This window comes from Leptonychotes weddellii, chromosome 12, assembly GCF_054177405.1.
Source record: "Leptonychotes weddellii isolate Sample4059 chromosome 12, ASM5417740v2, whole genome shotgun sequence".
Taxonomy (NCBI): Eukaryota; Metazoa; Chordata; class Mammalia; order Carnivora; family Phocidae; genus Leptonychotes; species Leptonychotes weddellii.
The window spans coordinates 68,223,154-68,247,783 of NC_138380.1; the positions used below are offsets into that span (position 1 = coordinate 68,223,154).

General features: G+C 38.9%; 1 protein-coding gene across 18 annotated transcripts in view; it reads right to left on the bottom strand.

Moving 5' to 3' along the window:
• The window catches only part of ADAM22 (ADAM metallopeptidase domain 22), a 201,465-nt gene that overhangs the window by 147,658 nt on the left and 29,177 nt on the right, over nucleotides 1–24,630 (bottom strand). For all 18 annotated transcript variants that reach the window (XM_081800597.1, XM_081800596.1, XM_081800589.1 and 15 more), the window contains exon 3: nucleotides 20,469–20,545. In XM_081800597.1, the coding sequence (XP_081656723.1) occupies nucleotides 20,469–20,545 (77 nt within the window). The remainder of the gene's footprint in view (nucleotides 1–20,468; nucleotides 20,546–24,630) is intronic.

Sequence of the window (24,630 nt, forward strand, 5' to 3'; positions counted from 1 at the left end):
TCAAGCAGAGAAAGTCAATTATCATATGGTTTCACTTATTTGTGGAACATAAGGAATAACATGGAGGACATTAGGAGAAGGAAGGGAAAAATGGGCGGGGGGAATTGGAGGGAGAGATGAACCATGAGAGACTATGGACCTGAGAAACAAACAGGGTTTTAGAGGGGAGGGGGGAGGGGGGATTGGTTAGCCCGGTGATAGGTATTAAGGAGGGCACGTACTAGGTGTTATATGAAAACAATGAATCATGGAACACTACATCAAAAACTAATGATGTATTGTATGGTGACTAACATAACATAGTAAAATTTTTAAAAAATAATAAATAAATAAATGGTTATTGTGTGAGTGTTCGGAATCTCTCAGTGAGGTGTGTTGTAAATCAGGGATCATGGGCTCTAACTATCCTTTGAATTGGGCTAGTTCTGTGCATATCATGCTTTTTGTGCAGTAAAAGTTAAGAGATATCACAGTGCTCAAAATTGTTCCCTGTCTTCCTAGCTGGCCTGAAATACCAACATTTAGAGTCAATCCTTTGAGTAACCCCAAAGAGGCAGGAACACCTCTAAAAAGTCACATGCATGGACCAAGAATGGAACTAGAACCAGCCAACGCACAATCATGGACTAATTTGTTGGCGAACAGGTGATTAACAGGACCAAGGTAGCTGGATGACCATCCAACAGGGGCAGGACATATTGCATGTGACCAGTAAGGTTGGAAGGGGCTGTAAAGCAAGGCTGCAAAGGCCCGAGGCACCGTAGCTTTCCTATAGAGGGAAGCTACTGGCTCAGGTGGGGTGCCGAGCCTGGCAGCCGGAGGGCTAAATTTCACAGCATGCCTAGAACTATTCTTGGGCAACCTGACATTCAATACCTCTAATCTGATTATTCAGCTACTTAGGCAAAAATTACTAAAATGAGAAAAAAATTAAAGCAATTTATTACAAGGTCTCAGTGGACATGAATAATAAGATATACATGGGATTACCAAAACCAATGAATAAAATTCAGTAAGGATTCCTAGGTTTTACTGTCAGGTGATGTATTACTTTTTTTTTTCCATTTGATTAAGATATTTGTTGGTTTTTTTTTTATAGGGAGCTCCTCTTGGATCAAGTATAAAAGGGTGTGCATTTAGATTGGAGGGTTCTCATTTCAGCAAGTCTGTGGAATGAACGCAGCAGAAGTATTACAATAGCACTGCAATCTATTATTTGAAGGTCACCTTCAACAAAGAATTCTTTGGCAGACCCTGTTGGCTATGTCTCCAAAATCTACCCCGTATGCCACTAGCTAACAGAACCCAGAATGGGTCAGATATCCTACCTTCTCCCATGTGACAGGGGGAAGATGAACTCACCCTATCTCCAGGGTGATCCTGATTAGTATCAACTAATCACAGAGATACCTTTACCTTTGCCAAAGACCGGTTAGCAAAAGGTTTGACGCAATTCTGGCCAAGAAGACTTCGGAAGTTTCAGTAAAAGGTTTCCTGGTTCCCTACAGTGAGAAAGAGGATGAGGTAGTCTTTTTGTCTTTTCCAAAGCAGCAAAGCTAGAGCCACAAGGGTGGGGCTGCCCAGCCTTTAGGTTTATAGTTATGTGAGATAATCTTCTACTATGCAAATCTTTGACTGTTTTTTTCTTTCACTTTTAACCCAAAGCATCCTAACTAATCCATTATCAAAATGTGCCATAGGAAAACAGTTTCACAGCACAATAAGTAAAATCACCACCTATGGTGTACCTAAAAAGTAATACGACCTATGGGAGTCAGGAATTATTCTAAAAATCAAAACCACTACTACAAGAAAACTTCTTATTGAGTTAGCTCAAAACATACCGGGTTTTTGTTTTCATGATTAATGAAATTTCCATACTACCATCAATGTTTTCTTTCATAGTACTGACTTTCAGACTCAATCATGTAAAAAACTGACAGTCCTCCATTACCAATCAGATCAAGTCCCTAGGGTAGCAATTCTGATCTCACTTAGTGAAGCCCCATCTAACAAAGCAGTTTGGCTTCCTAGCCCTCCTCAGCTCCCTGAGCTTGATGCAACTCTGCCCAGAGGACTCTGACATCACCATATCATTGTCCTCTTTTTCTCTCCTTTACATAATCCCTGTCCTCCCAAAATATTGCACAGCTTAAAACTCATGAAAAAAATTTCCTTTTTTTCTGTGAAGTTTTCGCAGAAGCCCTTTCTGGGCAAGATTGTCCATTCTCTCCCTGGGTTGACATCACTAGAAACAGCTTTGATCATCTTGCACTGTCCATCACTGGATAGGTCTCTGCTTCCTCCACATGGTCAAAGGTACCCTGAACAATAAAATCATTTCTCTCATCTGAGTTAAAACTGATTAGGGTGTACAGATTTCTAATTAAATCTCTTTTGGTTGGAAGAGAAAAAGACATTAAGAATTTCACTCTGGGTCGGGAAACAAATGTAGTTCCTTTTTAATTGACTATTTCAACCTTGGGGATACTAAGAACTTAGTCCCTTACAACTCCAATGTTTCTTCAAAATCCTATCACTTCAACCCCCCCATATGATTAATTACCATGACATTATGAAATAAAAGTTATATCTGAGATCTTTTATTTTGCTTAATTTAATTATTAGGTGTAAGGCAGTCCTCCCCAAAGACATGCCATTGAAATGCTTTTGTCATTGATTCAGGTGTTGGTTCAATATTTGATTAAAAATAAGAATAAGTGATAGCTGTCAGTCTTTGGCTTTTCTGTGTAATAAGATGATGATGACATAAAATCAAAATAGCAAAATGAAGGTAAGTGTCAGTCCATAAACCAGTCACCATAAAAAAAAAAAAAACAGAAATCTGTTCTAAAGTTAAAATTAACCTGGTTGTCCCATAGGCAAGAAAGCTTTCTTCTTGTCCCAGGAGGCAAAGGAGCCCTTAAAAATTAATGGTCATATCAAAAGGACATAGGAGCCAAAATGAAAGGGCTCCCACTAGCCAACTTTGGGACAATTTGAGCATCATAAAGAATAGTAACTATAACTGAATGCAAACACTGCATAAATAAAAATCCACAAGTCCATCCTACATTCAAATTTTTTTAAAAAGAGAGATGTACCTTTGTGTTTAGGGATGCATAAAGTGATGATAAAACTATAAAGAAAATCACTGAAATGATTATCAGAAAAGTCAGGGTGGTTGTTTCCAGTGGTGGGGAAGGAGAGAGTATGCTATAGGTTTGGGGAGCACTGGTAATATTCCATACCTGGGTAGTGGTTAAACTGCTATTCTCCTTATAATATTTTTAAATTGCTGATATATGTTATTTGGACTATTCTGGTATGTGTATTACATTTCAATATTTTAAAAACACTTTAAGTAAAAGTTTTAATCAGTCACAATGTAAAAACATGGAACTAGCCAACAAGGGTTGGTGTCTGTAGAAAAATTACCAATAAATATCTCCAGCAAACAATATCCTTCTGTTCAATAAAGTTCTGTCACACAACCATTGTCACTGTCCATACCTGTGTCATGCCCTTTCATACACCGTCCATCACTGTCTGCATCTGCACCCAGTCTCATCTATCATGTTCTTGAGGCCAGGGTCCTTAACCTTCTCATTTCTCTATCCCTAAAATCTAAGCGTCCAGCACGTAGTGAGTGAAATGCTGGATGGACATATGAGTGAATGAATAAATAAATAAGTGAATAAATGAGCAAACAGTATAAAACAAATTCTCTTCTGATACTTTCAAGCTTCAAGTCACACATACAAGTAACAATCAACACTGATACATTGATTGGAATAGAAAGTTCATTTTTTTAAATGATGTATTATCTCTGATAATGATATTAATAGCAGCAAAGAAAAATAAATGTAATTAGTTTTCTATTAACCAGAGAATAGCATGTAAAGGGGAAAAATACTATATTTAAATACACTGATACTTAAACATAAAACAGTCTGATTTTTTGGGTTCTGTTTCTTTTTTTCTTTTCAAGATTTTATTTATTTATTTGAGAGAGAGAGAGAGCATGAGCTGGCTGAAGAGTAGAGTGAGAAGCAGACTCCCTGCTGAGCAACAGGGAGCCCACTTCAGGGCTTGACGCTGGGTCTCCGGCATCTTGACCTGAGTCCAAGCCAAAAGCTTAACTGACTGAGCCACCCAGGTGCCACTTGGGTTCTGTTTATGAAGAGATTTTAGGATCTTAGAGTGCTCCAGGCCAAACATAGGATTAAGAATTATCACCACACAATGTTATAAATATAAGCTGTTTAAAAGATTGTGCCCAGGGGCGCCTGGGTGGCTCAGTCGGTTAAGTGTCCGACTCTTGGTTTCGGCTCAGGTTATGATCTCAGAATGGTGAGATTGAGCCCCACATCAGGCTCTGTGCTCAGTGCAGAGTCTGCTTGAGATTCTCTCTCCCTCTGCCCCTCCCCCTGATCCCACGCATGCTCTCTCTCTCTCTCTAAAATAAATAAATAAATCTTAAAAATAAATAAATTAAAAGATTGTGCCCAGTCCATACTGGCCCTCTAGATATACAATAGATGTTACTTTAGTTAAATTTAAATTCTTTATGTCAACTTTCCTTTCTTTTCTTTCCTCTTTTTTCTTTTTTAATCATTTGGCAAAAACGAGTCAGGATTAAAATTAGTTATTTATGGGGATTAACATAAGAATAATAAAAAAAAATTAGTTATTTAATAACACCGAGTGATGTATGGAAGTGTTGAATCACTATACTGTATAGCTAAAACTAATATTACACTGTATGTTAACTAACTGGAATTTAAATAAAAACTTAAGGGCGCCTGACTGGCTGAGTCACTAGAGCATGCAATTCTTGATCTCGGGGTTATGAGTTCAAGACCTACGTTGGGTGTAGAGATTACTTAAAAAAATTTTTTTAAATCCTAAAAAATAAATTTTAACCAAAATTAATTAATTAGTTAATTAATTAAAATTGTGAGGGGGAGCTGGCCTCAGTCAGTAGAGCATGTGACTCTTGATCTCAGGGTCATAAGTTCAAGCCCCATGTTGAGCATAGAACCTATTTAAAATAAAAATTTTAAAAAATATAAATAAATAAAAAATAAATTATAAGGCATACCATATTGATTCCTTGTTCATGTTTCATAAAATAAACAGGGCTCATAAAACAAAACTGAATGGAATAATTGTTTTACACATGATAGGAATAATCTCAGCTCTAGAGCTTGTGGAAATACCTACTTCACACATGAGTAAGTCAAATATGGAAAAGACATGTATGTGTGAGTGATTATGAAACACAATGATGATTTAAATAAAGTTCATTTTAGGTGTTTTTATTTTTGGGGTTTTTTTTGTTTTAAAGATTTTATTTATTTATTTGACAGAGATACACAGCGAGAGAGGGAACACAAGCAAGGGGAGTGGGAAAGGGAGAAGCAGGCTTCCCGCGGAGCAGGGAGCCCGATGCGGGGCTCGATCCCAGAGCCCTGGGATCATGACCTGAGCCGAAGGCAGACGCTTAACGACTGAGCCACCCAGGTGCCCCTATTTTTTGTTTTTTTTAAAGATTTTATTTATTCATTTGTCAGAGAGAGAGCATGCACAAGCAGGGGGAGCGGCAGAGGGAGAAGCAGACTCCCCACTGAGCAGGGAGCCCAATGCAGGACTCGATCCCAGGACCCTGGGATCATGACCTGAGCCAAAGGCAGACACTTAACAGACTAAACCACCCAGGCGTCCACAACTTTAGGTGTTTTTATATATGCACTGAAAAAAATGAGTTACTTGAGCTTTCCATCTGTTTCTGTTTAATAGACATGCAAACTTCCCATAACTGTTGTTTTTTATCCAAAAATGTTTTGATTAAAGAGCCCACTCATAAATGAAAGCCTGATGGTATAAAAGTTCATTGAAATATCCTACATCATACAGTTCTCCTTAAAGAACCAAACTTAAAGTCTCATGTGGAAATGCATCTGATTAAGGTGTAACAGCTTGACTGTTTTTAACTTTTGACTCTGGTAATAAAGCATAAGAGAAGAGCAGGATTAATCATTCATTTGCTAATTCTTCTTCCCTCGGGACATAAGAAGAGAGAATACAATAAATGGATTTATTTTAGGGGAATCTTCCATTTTTGTTTTTGCACGACAGTTTCTCTTTTAAAAGAATCTATCAGGGAAGCTAAATTCTCTAGGCTAGGACTAAAAAGAAGTTATCTGTAACACCTATTTTATTACATCTACTGGAGAGCGATTAGTATGTTTGTGAATTGAAGAGGCCCATCTGCTGTTTCAACCATGGCTAAAAAGGACTGTTGACCCTCTGAGAAGCAGAGTAGAAGAAGAGCAAGGCAGCACCGAGAATAACCTCCAGAGAAACTGCCTATGCCCTGTGCTTCTATTGGTTTCACCTCTCCAACACGTCTGAATTGGATAAAATTGAAGTTAATGTGAGCTAATGATCACTGTACGTCATCATAAGGTTTTCTTAAAACAAAAGATGTAAAGATTACCTGAATTTTTTTTATTCTTATGTTAATCCCCATACATTACATCATTAGTTCTAGATGAAGTGTTCCATGATTCATTGTTTGTGCATAACACCCAGTGCTCCATGCAGAACGCGCCCTCCCCAATACCCACCACCAGGCCAACCCATCCTCCCACCCCCCTCCCCTCTAGAACCCTCAGTTTGTTTTTCGGAGTCCATTGTCTCTCATAAGATTACCTGAATTTAAATATGGAATGCCTATGTAAACACTTTGCCATACACACTAACCTAATATGTATCCTACCACACGTTTCTAATTTTCTTCCCTGAGAGCTAGGGATGCGGCCCAGCCAAAGGTCCTGCACAGGGTTATTCCAGCATGGGACGTACAGAGGTGCACTCCAGTTGCAGGAGCACTGGCAACACTAACTCCATCTTTGGCCCTCCATCTTATTCATGCTTGTGCAGGATTAAGGTCTGGACGTGGAGGAGAATAGGGGTGGAGAATAGCTGTGCACTGCCTGGATCATCCATCCACCCGATTTCCCCCATCAGTAAGCTACCCTGAATAAAACTATGCAAACGGTATGGAGTGGCTTCCTTCATTTTTCAGTCTCAAAGTGCCTTCTCACTTTGGAGGATACAGTACGGACCCTCCTCCACCTTCTAACACCAGGCTTTCTCTCCAAATCCCCTAGCTTTATAACAGGCACCCATAGTTCCTTCCAGCTACTGTTCATATGACCACAACCAGCCACCACGCTGCAAAAGTATTCATGACCCCTTCCTATCATCACACCATGAGGCCATCCCTTGCTGCCTGTGCATTCTTATCCTACGATTCTGGGCCATTTCCTGGAAGTAAGTTCAAGCTGATCTTTATCTTCGACCAGTTTCCAGGGAAAGCCTTAGCCTCTATAAAAGTTTCAGTAGCCAGGCTATTAACATTTCTTTGTTTCTTAGGATAGCATGCCCACCACTATCACTTCTACACCATTCGAGGTCAAAACTATTCAGTTTTAGACTAAATAAAGGAATCGCCAAAGAATAACATGGCCACGCTCCCTGAGAATGGTTATAGTCAATCTCATGGGACACAAGTGTACAGTACAACCTTCCACACCAGATCTCATTGGCTGAAAACTTAGGCCAACAGCTGAAGCATGAGAAAACACACGCATATTCACAGTGAGTGATAACAGATTGATATATACTTTTTGCAAGTGTGAGAAAACTATTTCAGAAGTGACCAAGAGCAACGCCCAGTTCTAAGCAGATGGCATCACCTGGGGTAAGCATGTACCTTATACCTCAACCTAAAATACAGGCTTTACATAAAATAAATATCGCTATTACAGAACAAGTATCTGCTTACTCAAATTGAGTCTTTCACCTTGCAAAGATTTTGTCCACCCAACATGTTAATAGCTGTATCATAAATTTAAATTTATATTAAATATGTCTAGGGAACCCAATTAGTTGTGCCTGCAAAGTTCCCTGTAGTTGGACTATACACCACTATCACTGCTAGAAAATTTAGCAGAGTTCAGTAATTTGGCAACTGGGAGAAAAACAGCAGTGAACTGTGATAATTTAATCTTCAACGTGTCTCCTAATCACTGTAAAAACTCCAAGGAGTTTTTATGCAATTATGCAAAAACATTTATTACTAGTTTCATTATTGCACATTAAAAGTATTTACTATATCAAACAAATTACATAAATCTATAACAGAGAAATATACAGTAACCATTTTAACTATAAAAATAGTACTTACATGGTTATTTCCCTTGAGAAACTAAGGGCCATAGACTTGGTTATATTGAATAATTCTGTGATTATTCTATCTGCAATTTAAATAATATACTCATAAATGTGTTGAAATCTCGAGATCCCCCCTATTAAAAAGAGCAGGTAATGCTAAAAACATCTCAAGGTCATATTAAACAATCAGATGAAAGACAATGAGTCTGCACTAAAGCTGTACTTTTAAAAACAAACCAGAACACAGAAAGCTTAAATAGACCAGTAATATGTAGGTGTATAGGGATCTGACCCCCATCTGCTCAGCTCTGATCCATTTTGTAAAAGGACTAACTTGACCCTTGCACAGCTTTCTCCCCACCCATGAGTTTGGCCTTCTGAACCCTTTAAAAGGCTCCAGCCCTTGGGATCCTGTCTCCTGTGGCCTCTAGAATTCTTCCCAGATGCCCCCTCCAAAACAATTTCCGAGGTCTCAGCTTTAGTACTGGATCACTTTCTGGCTCTTGGCCAGGCATATCTAATGCCCCCTTTACTCCACCCACCCACCCATTCTCCTCTGCTGTGGGCTCTACAGCCAAGGTCTGTCCAACTAACAATCAAAACCATTCTGGGCTAAGCCCAGGAGACTTTCTGCCTATGAAAAAAAGTTATAAAGTCTAGTGTTAGAAGTCACAGTTTAAAACTACCACTTTTCAACTTAGAACAAAAGAGCAGAAATGAAATATGATTCAGCTGTGGTATAATAAATGTGTGGTCTATATAAAGTTCCGATATAAAGTACTAATGGTAGAATCTTGTCCCTTAAAAAGTGTCAAAAGTTCAATATGTATTTCAAAGGTAGCATTTTATTATGAATCAAAGAGCATAAGATCATAACCATAAGAAGTATGTCTCTTTCCAGACTTGGAATGGATATGGAACTGAAAACCAAAAAGCTAGGCAACTGTTTATACTGACACCACCCCTCTTGCAAAATAGAACTTATAGAAAAACAGCTGTTACTGTACCATTTAAAAACCAAAAGTCCACTTTGGAAAATAGTTCAGCATTTCTCAAAACAATTAAACATAAAACTAAATGAAAATTTAAATCCACAAATGACTTCCACGACTTCTACATGAATGTTCATAGCAACATTATTCATAATTGCCAAAAACAACCTGCGTGCCCATCATCACGTGAATGGATAGACACAATGTGATATATCTATAAATGAAATAATACTCATCACTAAAAAGGAATGAACTGTGGACACACGCGACATCACAGATGAACTTCAAAACATATCAAATAAAAGAAGCCAGACTGAAAAATGCATATTGTGTAATTCCCTTTATATGAAATGTCCAGAAAAGGCAGATTTATAATTACAAAAAAGTAATTTTTTGTGCCTGGCCAATCACTGGAGGCAGGAATGGGAATTAAGTTCAAATAAGAATGAGGGATCTTAGTGGAGAATTGTAAAGTGTTTTAAAACTGATTTATGGTGATGGTTGCATCACTCAGTAAAGTTACTGAAAAAAAAAAAAAAAACCCATTAAATTGTACACTTGAAAGGAGTGAATTTTATTACATGTAAAAATGCCTCAATAGGGGCACCTGGGTGGCTCAGTTGGTTAAGCGACTGCCTTCGGCTCAGGTCATGATCCTGGAGTCCCGGGATCGAGTCCCACATCGGGCTCCCTGCTCAGCAGGGGGTCTGCTTCTCCCTCTGATCCTCTTCCCTCTCATGCTCTCTGTGTCTCATTCTCTCTCTCTCAAATAAATAAATAAAATCTTAAAAAAAAAAAAAAGCCTCAATAAAATTGTTTTTAAAAATCATGTCATTTAGGGGCACCTGGGTGGCTCAGTCAGTTGAGGGTCCAACTCTTGGTTTTGGCTCAGGTCGTATCTCAGAGTGAGACAGATCCCTGCGTTGGGCTCCACGCTCAGTGGGGAGTCTGCTTGGATACTCACCCTTTCCCTCTGCCCATCGCCCCACTCACAGGCACATGCTCTCTCTCTCTCCTCTCAAAAATAAATGGATAAATCTTTTTTTAAGAAAATCATGTTGGGCGCTTGGGTGGCTCAGTTGGTTAAGCAACTGCCTTCGGCTCAGGTCATGATCCTGGAGTCCCGGGATGGAGTCCCGCATCGGGCTCCCTGCTCGGCGAGGAGCCTGCTTATCCCTCTGACCCTGCCCCCTCTCATGTACTCTCTCTCATTCTCACTCTCTCAAATGAATAAATGAATCTTTAAAAAAAGAAAAAAGAAAATCATGTTGTTTGGGGCACCTCGATGGCTCAGTTGTTAAGCCTCTGCCTTCGGCTCAAGTCATGATTCCAGGGTCCTGGGATCAAGCCCTGTATTGGGCTCCCCGCTCAGCGGGAAGCCTGCTTCTTCCTCTCCCACTCCCCCTGCTTGTGTTCCTGCGCTCGCTCTCTCTCTCTCTTCTGTCAAATAAATAAATAAAATCTTTAAAAAAAAATAATGTTGTTTAATTTATGTGGTAAATATGTTCCAAAAAGTTTGTATACTTGAGGTTGTACCTGATAAGCAAAAATAAAAGTAGCACTGCGAAAGAGGACATAACAATAAGTACAGTAGAAATTTTAAAAGTTATTTTCTAAAAAGCACACACAAATATACACCCATTAAACGTAAACACTCCATGATGTGCACAATTCTTTGGTAAAATATAATCTTCCAAAGTTGGCTTAAAAACAAGTAGACGAATACATTAATATCCATCTGAAATTATTGTTTATCAAAGACCTATCTTTTAAAAGGTTGCTGGACTCATCAAAATAAGGACTTCTAAACACTAAAAAATATAGATGTGAGTCTTACAGTCCAGAATATAATGTTTCAAGGAATTTTGTTGTAAGTAAAAAAAAATTTCATTTTATACAGCTTTTTAACTCTGATACAATCTCATTCATTACTGCTGGTATAAAAATTCTAATAATATAACAGCATATCTATTTTAGTAGCTAGTAATGGGGTATCTAAAGAGACTGGATCTTAAAATTCGAAACTAGAAACTATTTTTTTTTTTTAAGATTTTATTTATTTATTTGACAGAGAGAGAGAGAGCGAGAGCAGGAACACAAGCAGGGGGAGTGGGAGAGGGAGAAGCAGGCTTCCCGCCGAGCAGGGAGCCCGATGCGGGGCTCCATCCCAGGACCCTGGGATCATGACCTGAGCCAAAGGCAGACGCTTAACGACTGAGCCACCCAGGCGCCCCTAGAAACTATCTTAAAATCAGCTGTCACATTCTAAAATAAAAACCAGAATTGGTAATTGGGCAATCCTCCCTTTTTGGGGGAGCAGAGCCCCCCAGTAAATCCTTGCAGTTCTGTGAACTCTTCGGAAGGTTTGAACCAATAGAGAAAAGCAATTACACTCTCCTCAAGGTGTTAATTGCAGAGCTGTGCCACAACATGTTTGCTGTTTTTCAGCCTGCCCCATTCCTGAAAACTGTCTATCCTTGTCTAAGCACTGGATCAGGGAAAATGAGGAGCCAGAGCTAATGCAGGAGGGCTGTACAATCCTAATTTATTCTTCACCTTGTGCAGGAGGGAAGACTGTGACAAGGAAATGTACTTGGTGTTCTGGGCTATAGTCATCACACACGGAATACTGTTTCAAGTTGAATAAGCCATACTTTGGCAAAGATACTATCAAGCCATGGCAGTCAGGTCAGACCATAACTCTGAGAGTAGGGGTCCAATTTCACTTTTTGAGAATGGACGTCCCCCCTGCTTTTCACGCTGAAATAGAACGTCAAGTGCCTTGGACCAGAGAAAGAAATAATGTGCCCTTTTCTCTGCCTGTCTCTGAGCAGAGGCTATGTCTGTGCTCTCCCACTGCTGGCATCAACCTTCCACAAGAAGGGCCTGGGGATGGGTTTGGGCTTGTGGGTTCTTGGGGTGACCACTCCTGGCCAATGTGAGCAGCCATCGCTGGTGTGCCCAGCAAAGCAGCCCTCATGAGGCTCACTGCAGGGGATCTATCAGAGGTAGAAAGAGAGTGGCAAGGTAACAGACAACAACAAATCTCATAAATAGCTGAGGGACACGCTTGGAGATGGAGGTAACTTAGAGCAAAAAAGCCAGCAAAGGCTTGTGCCGTAATAGTTTACATAAAAACAGGAGGTGTAATTCCATTCTGTAGTCACAACTAGAAAGGCCAGCAACATACGGGCTACAACGATGAATTATGCAACATGACAAAGTTATCAAATAAGAAAATCAATATGTTCACTCAAATTGACTAGAAAGGGATTCAATAAAATCTAAATCTCATTCCCTTAAAAACAAAAAAAAAATTATTAAACAAGATTTGGGATTGCTTTATCATGATAAAGACTAGCTCTCGGGCGCCTGGGTAGCTCAGTTGGTTAAGCGACTGCCTTCGGCTCAGGTCATGATCCTGGAGTCCCGGGATCGAGTCCCGCATCGGGCTCCCTGCTCGGCAGGGAGTCTGCTTCTCCCTCTGACCCTCCCCCCTCTCATGCTCTCTCTCTCTCATTCTCTCTCTCTCAAATAAATAAATAAAATCTTAAAAAAAAAAAAGACTAGCTCTCAAAAATCAATAAGCAACATTCTACTTAACAACGAATACTAGAGATATACCTATTACCAAAAGAACCAAGACAAAAATGCTATTATCACCAAGTAATAGAGTTCAGGAACTTCTAGAAAAAGCATCAAGGTGGACAATAGTAGTACGAAGTATCATTTTGGAAAGAAAAAAAGAAAGCTTTCATGATTTTCTAGTCATATTACTGTCAAACTAGAAAATCCAACAGAAACAAAGAAAAACCACTAGCATTATTAAGGAAATTAATAAAGTTCAACACATATCACTGATTTTCCTTATGTCATCAATAACTAAATTATAAAATATAGAAAAATATCCACAGTAGCAATAAAAATTATAATTCCCATGAAAAGGTTCCACATGAAATGTTCATATAAAAACCAAAGTACTACTTAATTTTACTGAAAGACAAAATAGATGTTAAAATTTATTTTTTTTAAAGATTTTATTTATCTGTTTGTCAGAGAGAGAAAGAGCACAAGCGGGGGAGGGGCAGGCAGAGGGGGAAGCAGGCTTCCCGCTGAGTAAGGATCCCGATGTGGGACTTGATCCCAGGACCCTGGGATCACGACCCGAGCCAAAGGCAGATGTTTATCTGACTGAACCACCCAGGCGTCCCATAGATGCTAAAATTTAAAAGAAAAAAATACACAATGGTATTGGATGGAAAGACTCAGTACCTATAAAAACATGTACTTTTCCCAAATTAAAATATAGGTTTAGTGAGAGTCCAATTAAAATTCCAAAAGGAGAATGACGAAGTTATTCTAAAATTCCATATTAGAAAAGGCAAAAATATATAAGAAATTTTACAAAAGAAAACTGATAATGAAAGAGTTTTCCATGCTAGATATTGAAACACTTATAAAGCTACAATAAGTAGTATGGTGGTACCAGGCCAAATAATTAATGAATAGATCTTCAGAAGAGATTGCTCTGGGAAGACATTAAAATATACAGTAACTAAATATGATGAACACAGGATGACAAGTCAGTGGGGAAAGGAGTAAACACTACAAAATACGGTGTAGGGAAACCAGCAGCCTCTGCTTAGACTATCATCCAAAGCCTTTTCTGTGGCCTAAGAGGCCCTACATGATCTGGGTCCTGCTACCTTTCCAACCTCATTTAATAACTACCCTGACTTATCGTGTTCCAGCCTCTTTTTTTTTTTTTTTAAAGATTTTATTTATTTATTCATGAGAGACAGAGAGAGAGACAGAGGCAGAGGGAGAAGCAGGCTCCCCACGGAGCAGGGAGCCCGATGCGGGACTCGATCCCAGGAACCTGGGACCATGACCTGAGCCGAAGGCAGACGCTTAACCGACTGAGCCACCCAGGCGTCAGTGTTCCAGCCTCTTATGCCACCTTCCTATCTTTTAAACGTACTAAGCTCATTCCTGCCTCACGGCCTTGCCACCCGCTATTCTCTCTGCCTGGGGCCCCTTCAGTTCAAACGTCATCCCTTCAGAGATAGCCTGTCTCTGACAACCATAGCACCCTCACCTCTAAACCAGGCACTGTCACCCTGTAAAATTTATTTGTTAACACACTGTCTTTCTGACTAGAATACAAGCTCCATAAGAGTAGGGTGATTCCTTCCTTGTTTCTACCAAGTCCTCACAGTCTAGAAAAACTCTTAGCACTTACTAGAGCCTTAGAAATTTACATATATGTGCGTACATATGGATGTGTATATACATGTATGTGTATGTATACATTGTGTACATGCATATACATGTGTGTACACATGTTTAAATACATATATGATATGTTTATAAGATGAAGATAAGGACCCTTATTGGCAGGGACCATTCAATACAGATTTATCTTCTACAGAATAATTTTGCTTTAAATGTACATATAAACAAATATTTGCCATAATGAATTTAGTTAAACAGTAAGATATTAAGTTACAGATTTATTAATAATAGTGAAAGACATATTATGTTATTTAGTATCATCACATAACATCATCATTTAATTATAATCTAATCCCCATCACTTATTTTTATCCACACTGTAAATAGAGCAGAGTTAAGGAAATGAGACTTCCAGACCTAAATTCCAATTCCAGTTGGAGTCACACCGTATCTTTTGCCCACTGTGGTTTCTACTTTTCCTGCAAATTCAAGAGTGATAGTACAAAGCAATCAAGAGGTGACTAATTGGCAAATGATTCTGCTAAATGAGAGAAGACAAAACTGAACTTGCCCAGTTGAAAAGAATTTGGATGCTTCTTGTCTGATCTTGTTCCTGCTTCTCCCTCTCCCCCCACCCCAACCCTATCTCTACACCACCTCCCATTCAGCATGGGCAACCCCATCTGCTGACAGCCATCATGTCTGATCCCTAGCTGTCCTCCCCATCCCTCACTGTGAAATAGGGAAAAAGACACTGACATAAGGATCCTAAGTTAGAGAACTATTTTTCTTCTTATTGGAATAAAAAGAGGGAGAAAATGTGTAAAATATAATCAAAATTTAGGAGTAGGATCATCTAAGATCTCCGACTGTACCACAGACTCCCTTACCAAAAACAGGCTATAAAAGATGGGCTCTTTCTTGCTAACTGTATGTTCCACATCCTAAAATAACTAATCACATCCATGTGGAGTATTTGCTTCTTTGTGGGGTGTGTGGGGATGGGTATGTGGGGGCATGGCTATGCCCACATGTGTGTGGTTTGTCAGGTCACCTGTTGTAAAAGGATCAAGGAAATATTGAAAGGAAACTTTTTCAATATCTGTGCATCACCCTGGGCAGTTTAATTATCCACTTTCTGAAGAATGGGAGAGAGATGTACAGGAAAAGAATTGCTCCCATAATACATACATAATACATATATTATTATATATTATTATATATGTAGTATATGTATAATTACATATATATAATATTATATATATATGTATGTGTATATATATATATATAGTATAAAAACATCTTCATTGAGTCTTTCTCTTTCTCAGGAATGTTTCACAATAAAGTATAATACCAGTCACTGATCTCTGAAAAGGTCCAACGTGGACTTGGGACTAGTTTGACCAGGCCAGGCCATATGTTTGGGTTTTTTAAATACCTCTCTCCTAAAGAGTGAAATTCCACAACTGTGTGACACCATGAAAGAACTAAAAACCGCTTGACAAAACAGGAATTGGCTGTGCTTTTCATGTGTAAACATTCCATATTCTTTATCTGCCTTCTGTAGAAATTACAACCCAAAGGTTGAACTTACATAATTTGGTTATAGATAATTTTGTGTACCAAACACTCAGAAGGAATATTATGTAATGATACTTTTCCTTCCATTTCAATCTAAAAATATATATTACTGAGTCCATTCTGCAACTGGAATCCAGCCACACGTAGACTTACTTAATTTGCCTCTGGTTTAAAACAAATAAAAAAACTCTACCAGTTCCACAGCCCTAGAATTGCTTCATAAGAAAAATAGCTTTTAAAGAGTATATTCAGGGGCGCCTGGGTGGCTCAGTCAGTTAAGCGTCTGCCTTTGGCTCAGGTCATGGTCTCAGGGTCCTGGGATCAAGCCCCACTTGGGGCTCCCTGCTCAGCAGGGAGCCTGCTTCTCCTTCTCCCTCTGCCTGCCGCTCCCTCTGCTTGTGCTCTCTTTTTCTCGCTCGCTCTCTCTCTCTCAAATAAATAAATAAATAAATAAATAAATAAATAAATAAATAAAGAGTATATTCAATTTTTCACCTTCCTGCTCCTTAACTAACACAACGCCAAGACTATATATAAACTGAAACCATGAAATAAAAACATTCTTCACAAAAATTAAAAAAAAAAAATCTTGGGCGCCTGGGTGGCTCAGTTGGTTAAGCGACTGCCTTCGGCTCAGGTCATGATCCTGGAGTCCCGGGATCGAGTCCCGCATCGGGCTCCTTGCTCAGTGAGGAGTCTGCTTCTCCCTCTGACCCTCCCCTGTCTCATGCTCTCTCTCTCTATCTCATTCTCTCTCTCAAATAAATAAATAAAATCTTTAAAAAAAAAAAATCTTTGTATCAAATCATCCTGGCTCTTAAAGCTTAAAGAAACCAGCTACCTGCCACCTATGTGTAACAAAGATCCCAGGAAAAAAAAAAAAAAAAGTACTTTGTATATTCCTCAGCCCAGCAACCTCCATTTATGTTATTATTTTATACTCTGCTTCTTTTTTTTTATATATATGTTCTGTACTTCTTGCAATTCCAAATTTTCACTGCAATAAGAGAAAAAATGCCCAATGGAGGTTTTTGCCAGTATCTCAAAAGAAATTCTGCTCTACCCTTAGTCTTCCAGAGTATCCATGCTCTGCTAAGTATGGCCCATATGTGTTTCTCCTTAGGAACAGAATGTTTTGGGGCTGAGAATATTCCAAAGGAATGAGGTGGTTTAGGGTAGAATGGACATGAATAAATATCCTTTCTTTGTTTGAGAACTGAAAATCAAGGCTTTACAAATGTCAGGAACCAGAAAGCAAGGCTGAGCTATCCACAGGAATAGTGATTTAAAGGAGGGATGGGAGGGAATTTCCAAGTGTGGACTTCCCCTACTTATGCTATTAAATTTGATTTTCTCTTGTAAAAAAATTAAATAAAATTTAAAAAATAAAGGAGGGATAGGAAAGAGTCAATGAACTAGAAACTTAGGAATCTGAACTTTCCAAATCACACCTATATACAGATGCTCAGTTTTGGAAGCTAGTCCCAGACACTTAACCTCTGTTTCTGTTTTGCTGTTTGCCTTCTCCCCAGTTGACAGCCTCCATCTTTATCTGGTCTCCTCTGTGTCCTGGTGGATTCCAGCCTCTGGTTTCTAAGTTTATATGGCTTCCCAGGCTGGAATTTAATATCTATTCTGCACAGCAGAGGAAGGAAAAGACAGCAAGGAAGGAAAGAAAATCTCTGCCCTCAAGGTGCTTATATTCTAGTGGGAGGAAAAAGATAATAAACAAAATAAGTAATTAAAATATAGAATATTAATTGATCATATGACAACGCTGGTATATTTGAACTTCTTGACCTGCAAAAATGGCGATTTCATATGAGTCAACCTCTGTATTAAATGGCGATTTATTATTTTAAATTTTATTTATTTTAAATATTATTTTAGAAATGAAGTAGGGGAGAATAAGTAGTAGGGTTGAGGAAGGATGACAGCAGAGAGGGTTACAATTTAAAATAGGGCAATCCAGGGTCCCTGGGTGGCTCAGTAGGTTGAGTCCGACTCCTGATTTCAGCTCAGGTCATTATCTCAGGGTCATGATCTCAGGGTCCAGAGATCAAGCCCCACAGCTGCTCTGCACTTGGCATGGAACCTGTTTAAGATACTCTCTCCGCCTCTCCCTCTGCCCCTCTCCACCCTCCTGCTCATGAGTTCCTGCTCTTTCTTAAAAAACATAAAAATAGGGCGCCTGGGTGGCTCAGTTGGTTAAGCGACTGCCTTTGGCTCAGGTCATGATCCTGGAGTCCTGGGATCGAGTCCCACATCGGGCTCCCTGCTCAGCAGGGAGTCTGCTTCTCCCTCTGCCCCTCCCCCCCCTCATGTTCTCTCTATCTCATTCTCTCTCGCAAATAAATAAATAAAATTTAAAAAAAAACAAAAAAATAAAATAGGGCAATCCATTCCTATGGGGCACAATTATGTGAGACTGTTTTTGCTACTTTATCACTATTTTTCTAAGGAGCATGCATTCCTTTATAATGAGTTTTTTAAAACTGTATAATATCAAGCTTGCTGAAAAACCACAATGAGTCACTTAAACATGTAAATTTTAGGGCACTTACATCAAGTAGGAATATAAGATACAAATCATATTAACACAGTCTTGTGATCTATGAAATTAGATTAAATACTGTGTGGTACAAAGAATCTAATTATATATGTTTTAAGCCATTAATTTTAAAAACAAACAATAAAGTGTATTTTAATGAGCATAGTAGAAATACAGTTTACTTTTTTTTTCTTTTTTTAAAGATTTATTTATCTATTTTTTTTTTTTAAAGATTTTATTTATTTATTCATGAGAGACAGAGAGAAACAGAGGGAGAAGCAGGCTCCCAAGGAGCGGGAAGCCCGATGCAGGACTCGATCCCAGGACCCTGGGATCATGACCTGAGCCAAAGGCAGATGCTTAACTATCTGAGCCACCCAGGCGCCCTTATTTATCTATTTTAAAGAGAGATAGAGAGTGTGTGCATGCATGCATGAGCTGGGGGAGGGGCAGAGGGAGAAGGAGAGAAAGAACTCCAAGCTGACTCCCCACCAAGCATGGAGCCCTATGCGGGGCTCAATCCCATGACTCCAAGATCATGACCAGAGCCAAAATCAAGAGTAGGCCACCCAAAGAATTTAGCCACCCAGGTGCCCCTATGTTACATTTTTTAAAATTTATGTTACATTTTTAAAATACACATGATCAAAGAACAAACAACTCCTATTAATGGATCACCCAAATAGTTTCCACCTAAAACAATGCGTTTCAGCATTTAAATTGTGAACTACAAAAATGTGAGGAGAGGGGAGAAATACTTATAAAAGGTATCTATGAGACAGCTTAATTAAAAAATAAACTAGGAGTGCCTGGGTTGGCTCAGTCAGTTAAGCGACTGACTCTTGGTTTTGGCTCAGGTCATGATATCTGGGCTGTGAGATCGAATCCTGCATGGGCTCTGCGCTCTATGCTCAGAGTATCTCCTGCTTGAGATTCTCTGCCTCTCCCTCTCCGTCTGCCCCTCCCCCACTCTCTCAAATAAATACATAAAATGTAAAAACTAAATAAAAAATGAACTAATACATGGCTTAAACATTAACATAACACAAATGGAATTACAACACTTTGTAAAATAAATTCCATAAAAACTAGGATACTAGTAAGACTAATTATTAAATTAATCCATTGGACATGACCCGGAATCTAAAAGGAAGATGTGAATTCTCCTTCCAAATACTAACTGACCCAGCTCAATAATCTGTTCATATGTGCCCATTCCCCAAAAGAAATCTAAACCAATACTGCTCAACAGAACCTTTTGCAGTGATGGAAATGTTCTGCCTTGTCCCATAAGGTAACCACTAGCCATACATGGCTAATGAACACTTGAAGCGTGGCTAACAAAATTGAAAAACAGAATTTCCAAAATTACATCATATTTACAGAATAATCACAGTACCCTAAATTTCAAAAAAACTGAGTCCCAAATCAATGCATCTAATGCCATTATTAGGGGTCACACATCATGCAGCTAATCCTCTGAATCATTGAGCAAAAAGGGTAACTCTTTTCTGCTGTTCTTAAGAAAGACATTTTAATACCCAAAATATTATTTTCACAATTTACTGCATTCATAGGAACTTAGGTCAGATATATTCTTATGCAAAATATTAGAGTAAGTCTTGCCCTCCACATTACCTTCTTAAATCTGTTACAGCTGTTCAATTTCAAATGGATATCCATTTCCTGTTATTTGCTAGACTTTATAACTTACAATCAATAGATACAAAAGTTTTAAATGTAGTCATTTAACAGATAGGGGAAGATGAAGTAAAATATAGTAAGAAAACAAAACCTTACAAAGGCTTATAAAAGTGGATTGAATGGTATCTGACAAAATGAAGTACAGCTCAACCAAGACTTACTGGTTTAGCACGACGTCAAGAATAAAGGATGTTCCAAAGGCATCAACCTGGAAGCTTGCCTGGTCAACATGAGTCAACTGCAATATCAAAAAGATAAAAGGTACTTATTATTCAGCCACTGCAATCAGACAATAAGCATTTCTTATGATGATTCAGAAAGGTTTATAATATTATAAATTAGAAAACCGATTCAACATGGAGATTAAATTAAAAAAAAGTAAAATCTACACGTTTTTATAAGCCAAGCATTCACCAATCTGAAGTAAAGCACCACCTCACCCAAGAGGTTAAGTACCCTACCTTTCTGGTTTATCTCAAATGGCTAAACAGTTCATTTCCAAGAAGACTACACTTCATTCATTTTACTCTATATTAAATGACTGGCTCCTTTAAAATTAAACTTTGTACATTAAAAAAGAGGGAAAAATATGTTCAATTCAAGAGTAAAATACTAACAAGGAAGATATCTAAACCTCCACAAAAAAAAATTTTCATCCTACCTGAAATATACTTTAAAATTAATATTTCAGTTCTAATTTGCCAAACATAATTTTATAGAGGTTTCCACAGCTTCCTAGAGCAAAACTGAATCTCTGCTATCTACTGAAAATATCGCCTATGAAAATTTGTTTGGAAAAAAAAAATCACTATTTCTTATGCTATTCTAGGAACTCCCAGAGAAAAATCACAAGGGACTCTAAAAAAACATGTAATGTTACCAATAACACTAATATTAACATATTGAATAATCATGTGCATTAACTGAAGGAAACAAAACCATTTATTCTGTTTGATTCTCCAAATATTAACTGTAGCTCTAGCTAAGCAGTAGGACCATGAATTAAGTTTTTTGTTTATGTTTCTCTAGTATCCAAAATTTCTAAAATAAACATGTATAATTCCAACAGTGAGAATAAAAGAATCTATTTATCTATTATCTATTTTATAGATAAAAACCATCTGAGCAACCGTATTTAAGTAGTATGTGAGGCAGATGGTGTTACTGTTCCCAGAGAACCAGCACATCTTAAAAAAAAGAAACATCCTAGGATTCTGAGGGCCATTAAGGACACCTCAATCATCCCTGGGATTTTCACACATAGTAAGTTTATGGTACTAGGTGAAAGGAGAGAGAGAGAGCTTAATTAATAACAATAAAGCTTTTTGGAAAGAAAAAACAATTCTTATCTTTAAAGTATTTGAAAGAAGTAGGGGTAAGAGAATGTCATACCTCAGGTGCTAACACATTCCAGTCCCCATGGAACCCCAAGAATGAAGAACTATTTGGATACCTCTCAGCCTCATTATTTCATTAACCATTCAACTTTAACTGGTTCTTCCCAGGTAACACCAGGCTATCACCAAACTCTGGCTTTTTTTCCTTTTTATAATTTTTGAAGCCACACCTTACTCTTCATTCCCATATCTGCCACAGATCATATTCCTCCTGATCTAAAATTGACTACCAAAACCCAAATGTAAGCCCCAGATTTTCTACTGTACCAAATACAAACTTTCTCTCCCTGGATATCAAGATCCTCCACAGACACCTCTCCCCACCCCAGACAGAATGGTACACAAGTCCCCAAGGCCCCACCCGTACCCTATCCGTGGTCAGTTCTCCCTTCTCTTTAATTCATCAAGCTCGGTGCATTCCAACTTTTTTTGTGGCTTTCATTCATCACTTCTGTGGAGTGCCTTTCTGAACCAGACCCTTGGATAGTGATCTTCACCAAGGCCACTTCCCAGAAATGACCCCTATCCATCCTTCAAGATGTAGCTCAAGCTCCTCTTTGTATCAACCTCTTAGGGCTGTCCTAACAAAGTACCACAGACTAGGAGGCTTCAACAACTGAAACTTACTTTCTCATAGTAAGGCTGGAGGCTGGAACTACAAGATCAAGGGGTAGGCAGATTTGGACTCTCCTGGGACCTCTCTCCTTGGCTTTTCACTGTCCTCACGTGGCCTTTTCTCTATACCTGGCCCACCCTAATGACCTCATTTAACCTCAGTTACAGCTGTAAAGGCCTTATCTCGAGTCACAGCAGGGGTTAGCGCTTCAACACAGGAATTTTGGAGGAGACACAGTTCAGTCTAAACACTCCTCTTCCTTGAAGTCTTCCCAGTCTTTTCCAACCTCCTTCTCTCCTCCTCCTCAATACTGTTCACTATGATATGAGGGCCTCAGGACTGACCAGCATCAGGGACTCAGTATTTCCTGATTGACTCATTTTATCAGTCACCTGGATACATAAACGAACAACAATGGAACAGCTATAAATTACCTGCTTACAGAAGTGCACTTCTTCCATCAAGGTTGTTCTTTTTTTTTTTTTTTTAAAGATTTTATTTATTTATTTGAGAGAGAGAGAATGAGAGAGAGCACATGAGAGGGGGGAGGGTCAGAGGGAGAAGCAGACTCCCTGCTGAGCAGGGAGCCCAATGCAGGACTCGATCCAGGGACTCCAGGATCATGACCTGAGCCGAAGGCAGTCGCTCAACCAACTGAGCCACCCAGGCGCCCCATCAAGGTTGTTCTTAATGCCACGTCAGTGGATAATGTCTTTACTTTTGTCTAAAAGCTTTCTGAGTTTCCAGAAGTGCTAACAACCATGTTTTGGAACAGCCTGACGATAGCGCTGCTTCCCAGCACTGATGTCTCCATTAAAACCTCTCTTCTCTCCATTCTTTCTTGGTACTTAACAGGGGTGAACAGGGCAGAGGCCCCATGTTATTCATCATGGTATCTTGATTCAGTGTAGGGATTAAGATAACATTACCGTTCTTTTTCAGCAAGATACTTACTGTTTATATTAATTTCATCTAATTCTTACGTTTTGTTTTTCCTGCAGCTTCAGTTTAAAACATCTAGTATCTTATTTTATTGATCTCCCATGTGTCCCAAAGAGAAACGCATTACTTAAATTCAAATCTACTGACAGCAATGTTTAACTGCTGTTTAGTAAAAAACGTTTGCATTATTGATAGTAATAGGAACAACAGTATATTAATATTGCTTTAATCTAAAGCAAGCTTCCTTAGTCTGTATACAGAGTGATTCACTCAACAAATACCTTCTGAGAGTCTAGCAAGTGCTGGGAACTATTCTGATTTGGTGAAGAAAATAGACCATGTTTCTCTGTTAGTGGAGCTTATTTTCTAGGGGAAGGAGACAGGAAGTGACAAATAAAATGACAAAAGATGAACAATAAAAAATAAACTGAGAAAATAAATACACTATTCCCAGATTTAATTAAACAAGGTAAACAGGTGACCAGGGTGGATGGGATTCTAGGTGGTCCTGGAAGGCTTTGGAAGGAACTGGCATCTAGGTGACACATGAATGACTAAAAGGAATCTGTAGTAGATAGAATAATGACCCTACAGATGCCCACACTCTAATCCCCGGGACCTATGAACATGTTACCTTACATAGCAAAAGGGAATTCGCATATGTGATGAATTTAAGGATCTTGAGATAGAGAGACTATCCCGGGTTATCCAGGGGGGCCCAATTTATAAGACCAGAGTCTTAGAAGGGTCAGAGTCAGAGAAGGAGATGTGATAATGGAAATAGAAATTAGAATAAGGTGAGGCAAAAGCCATATGCCAATGAACACTGGAAGCCTCTAGATACTGGAAAAGGCAAGGAACAACTCTCCCCTAAAGGAACACAGTATTGCCAACACCTGCATCTTAGCTTTGTAAAACCCACTCCAGGCTTCTAATCTCCAGAACTGTAAGAAAATTAATTTTTGTTGTTTTATAATATTAAGTTTGTGGTAATTATTACAGCAGCAATAAGAAACCAAAACTGCCTTGCTGGCATTATTCCTCAACGTTTAGAAAAGCAGCTCCCATAAAGAGCTGATTTCACCAGTGGTTCAATGTCATCCTCCTCCATGGATTGGTTAAAACCAAGGTGCTCACAGCTGTAGCTCAGACATCCACGAAGGCACGAGGATCAAACTCCAAACACAAGGCTGCCCAGCCAAACCAAACTTGCCGTGGTGACCACTAAAATAAATGTTAGCATGGTTTCCTTGCATTCTGTGTGGCCTTCTCTCTTTCCAGAATCTGCCTTCCCCATGTTTGACTTAAAAAGCAGGCCAAAGAACTCTGACAAACAAACTGAGGGTTCTAGAGGGGAGGGGGGTGGGA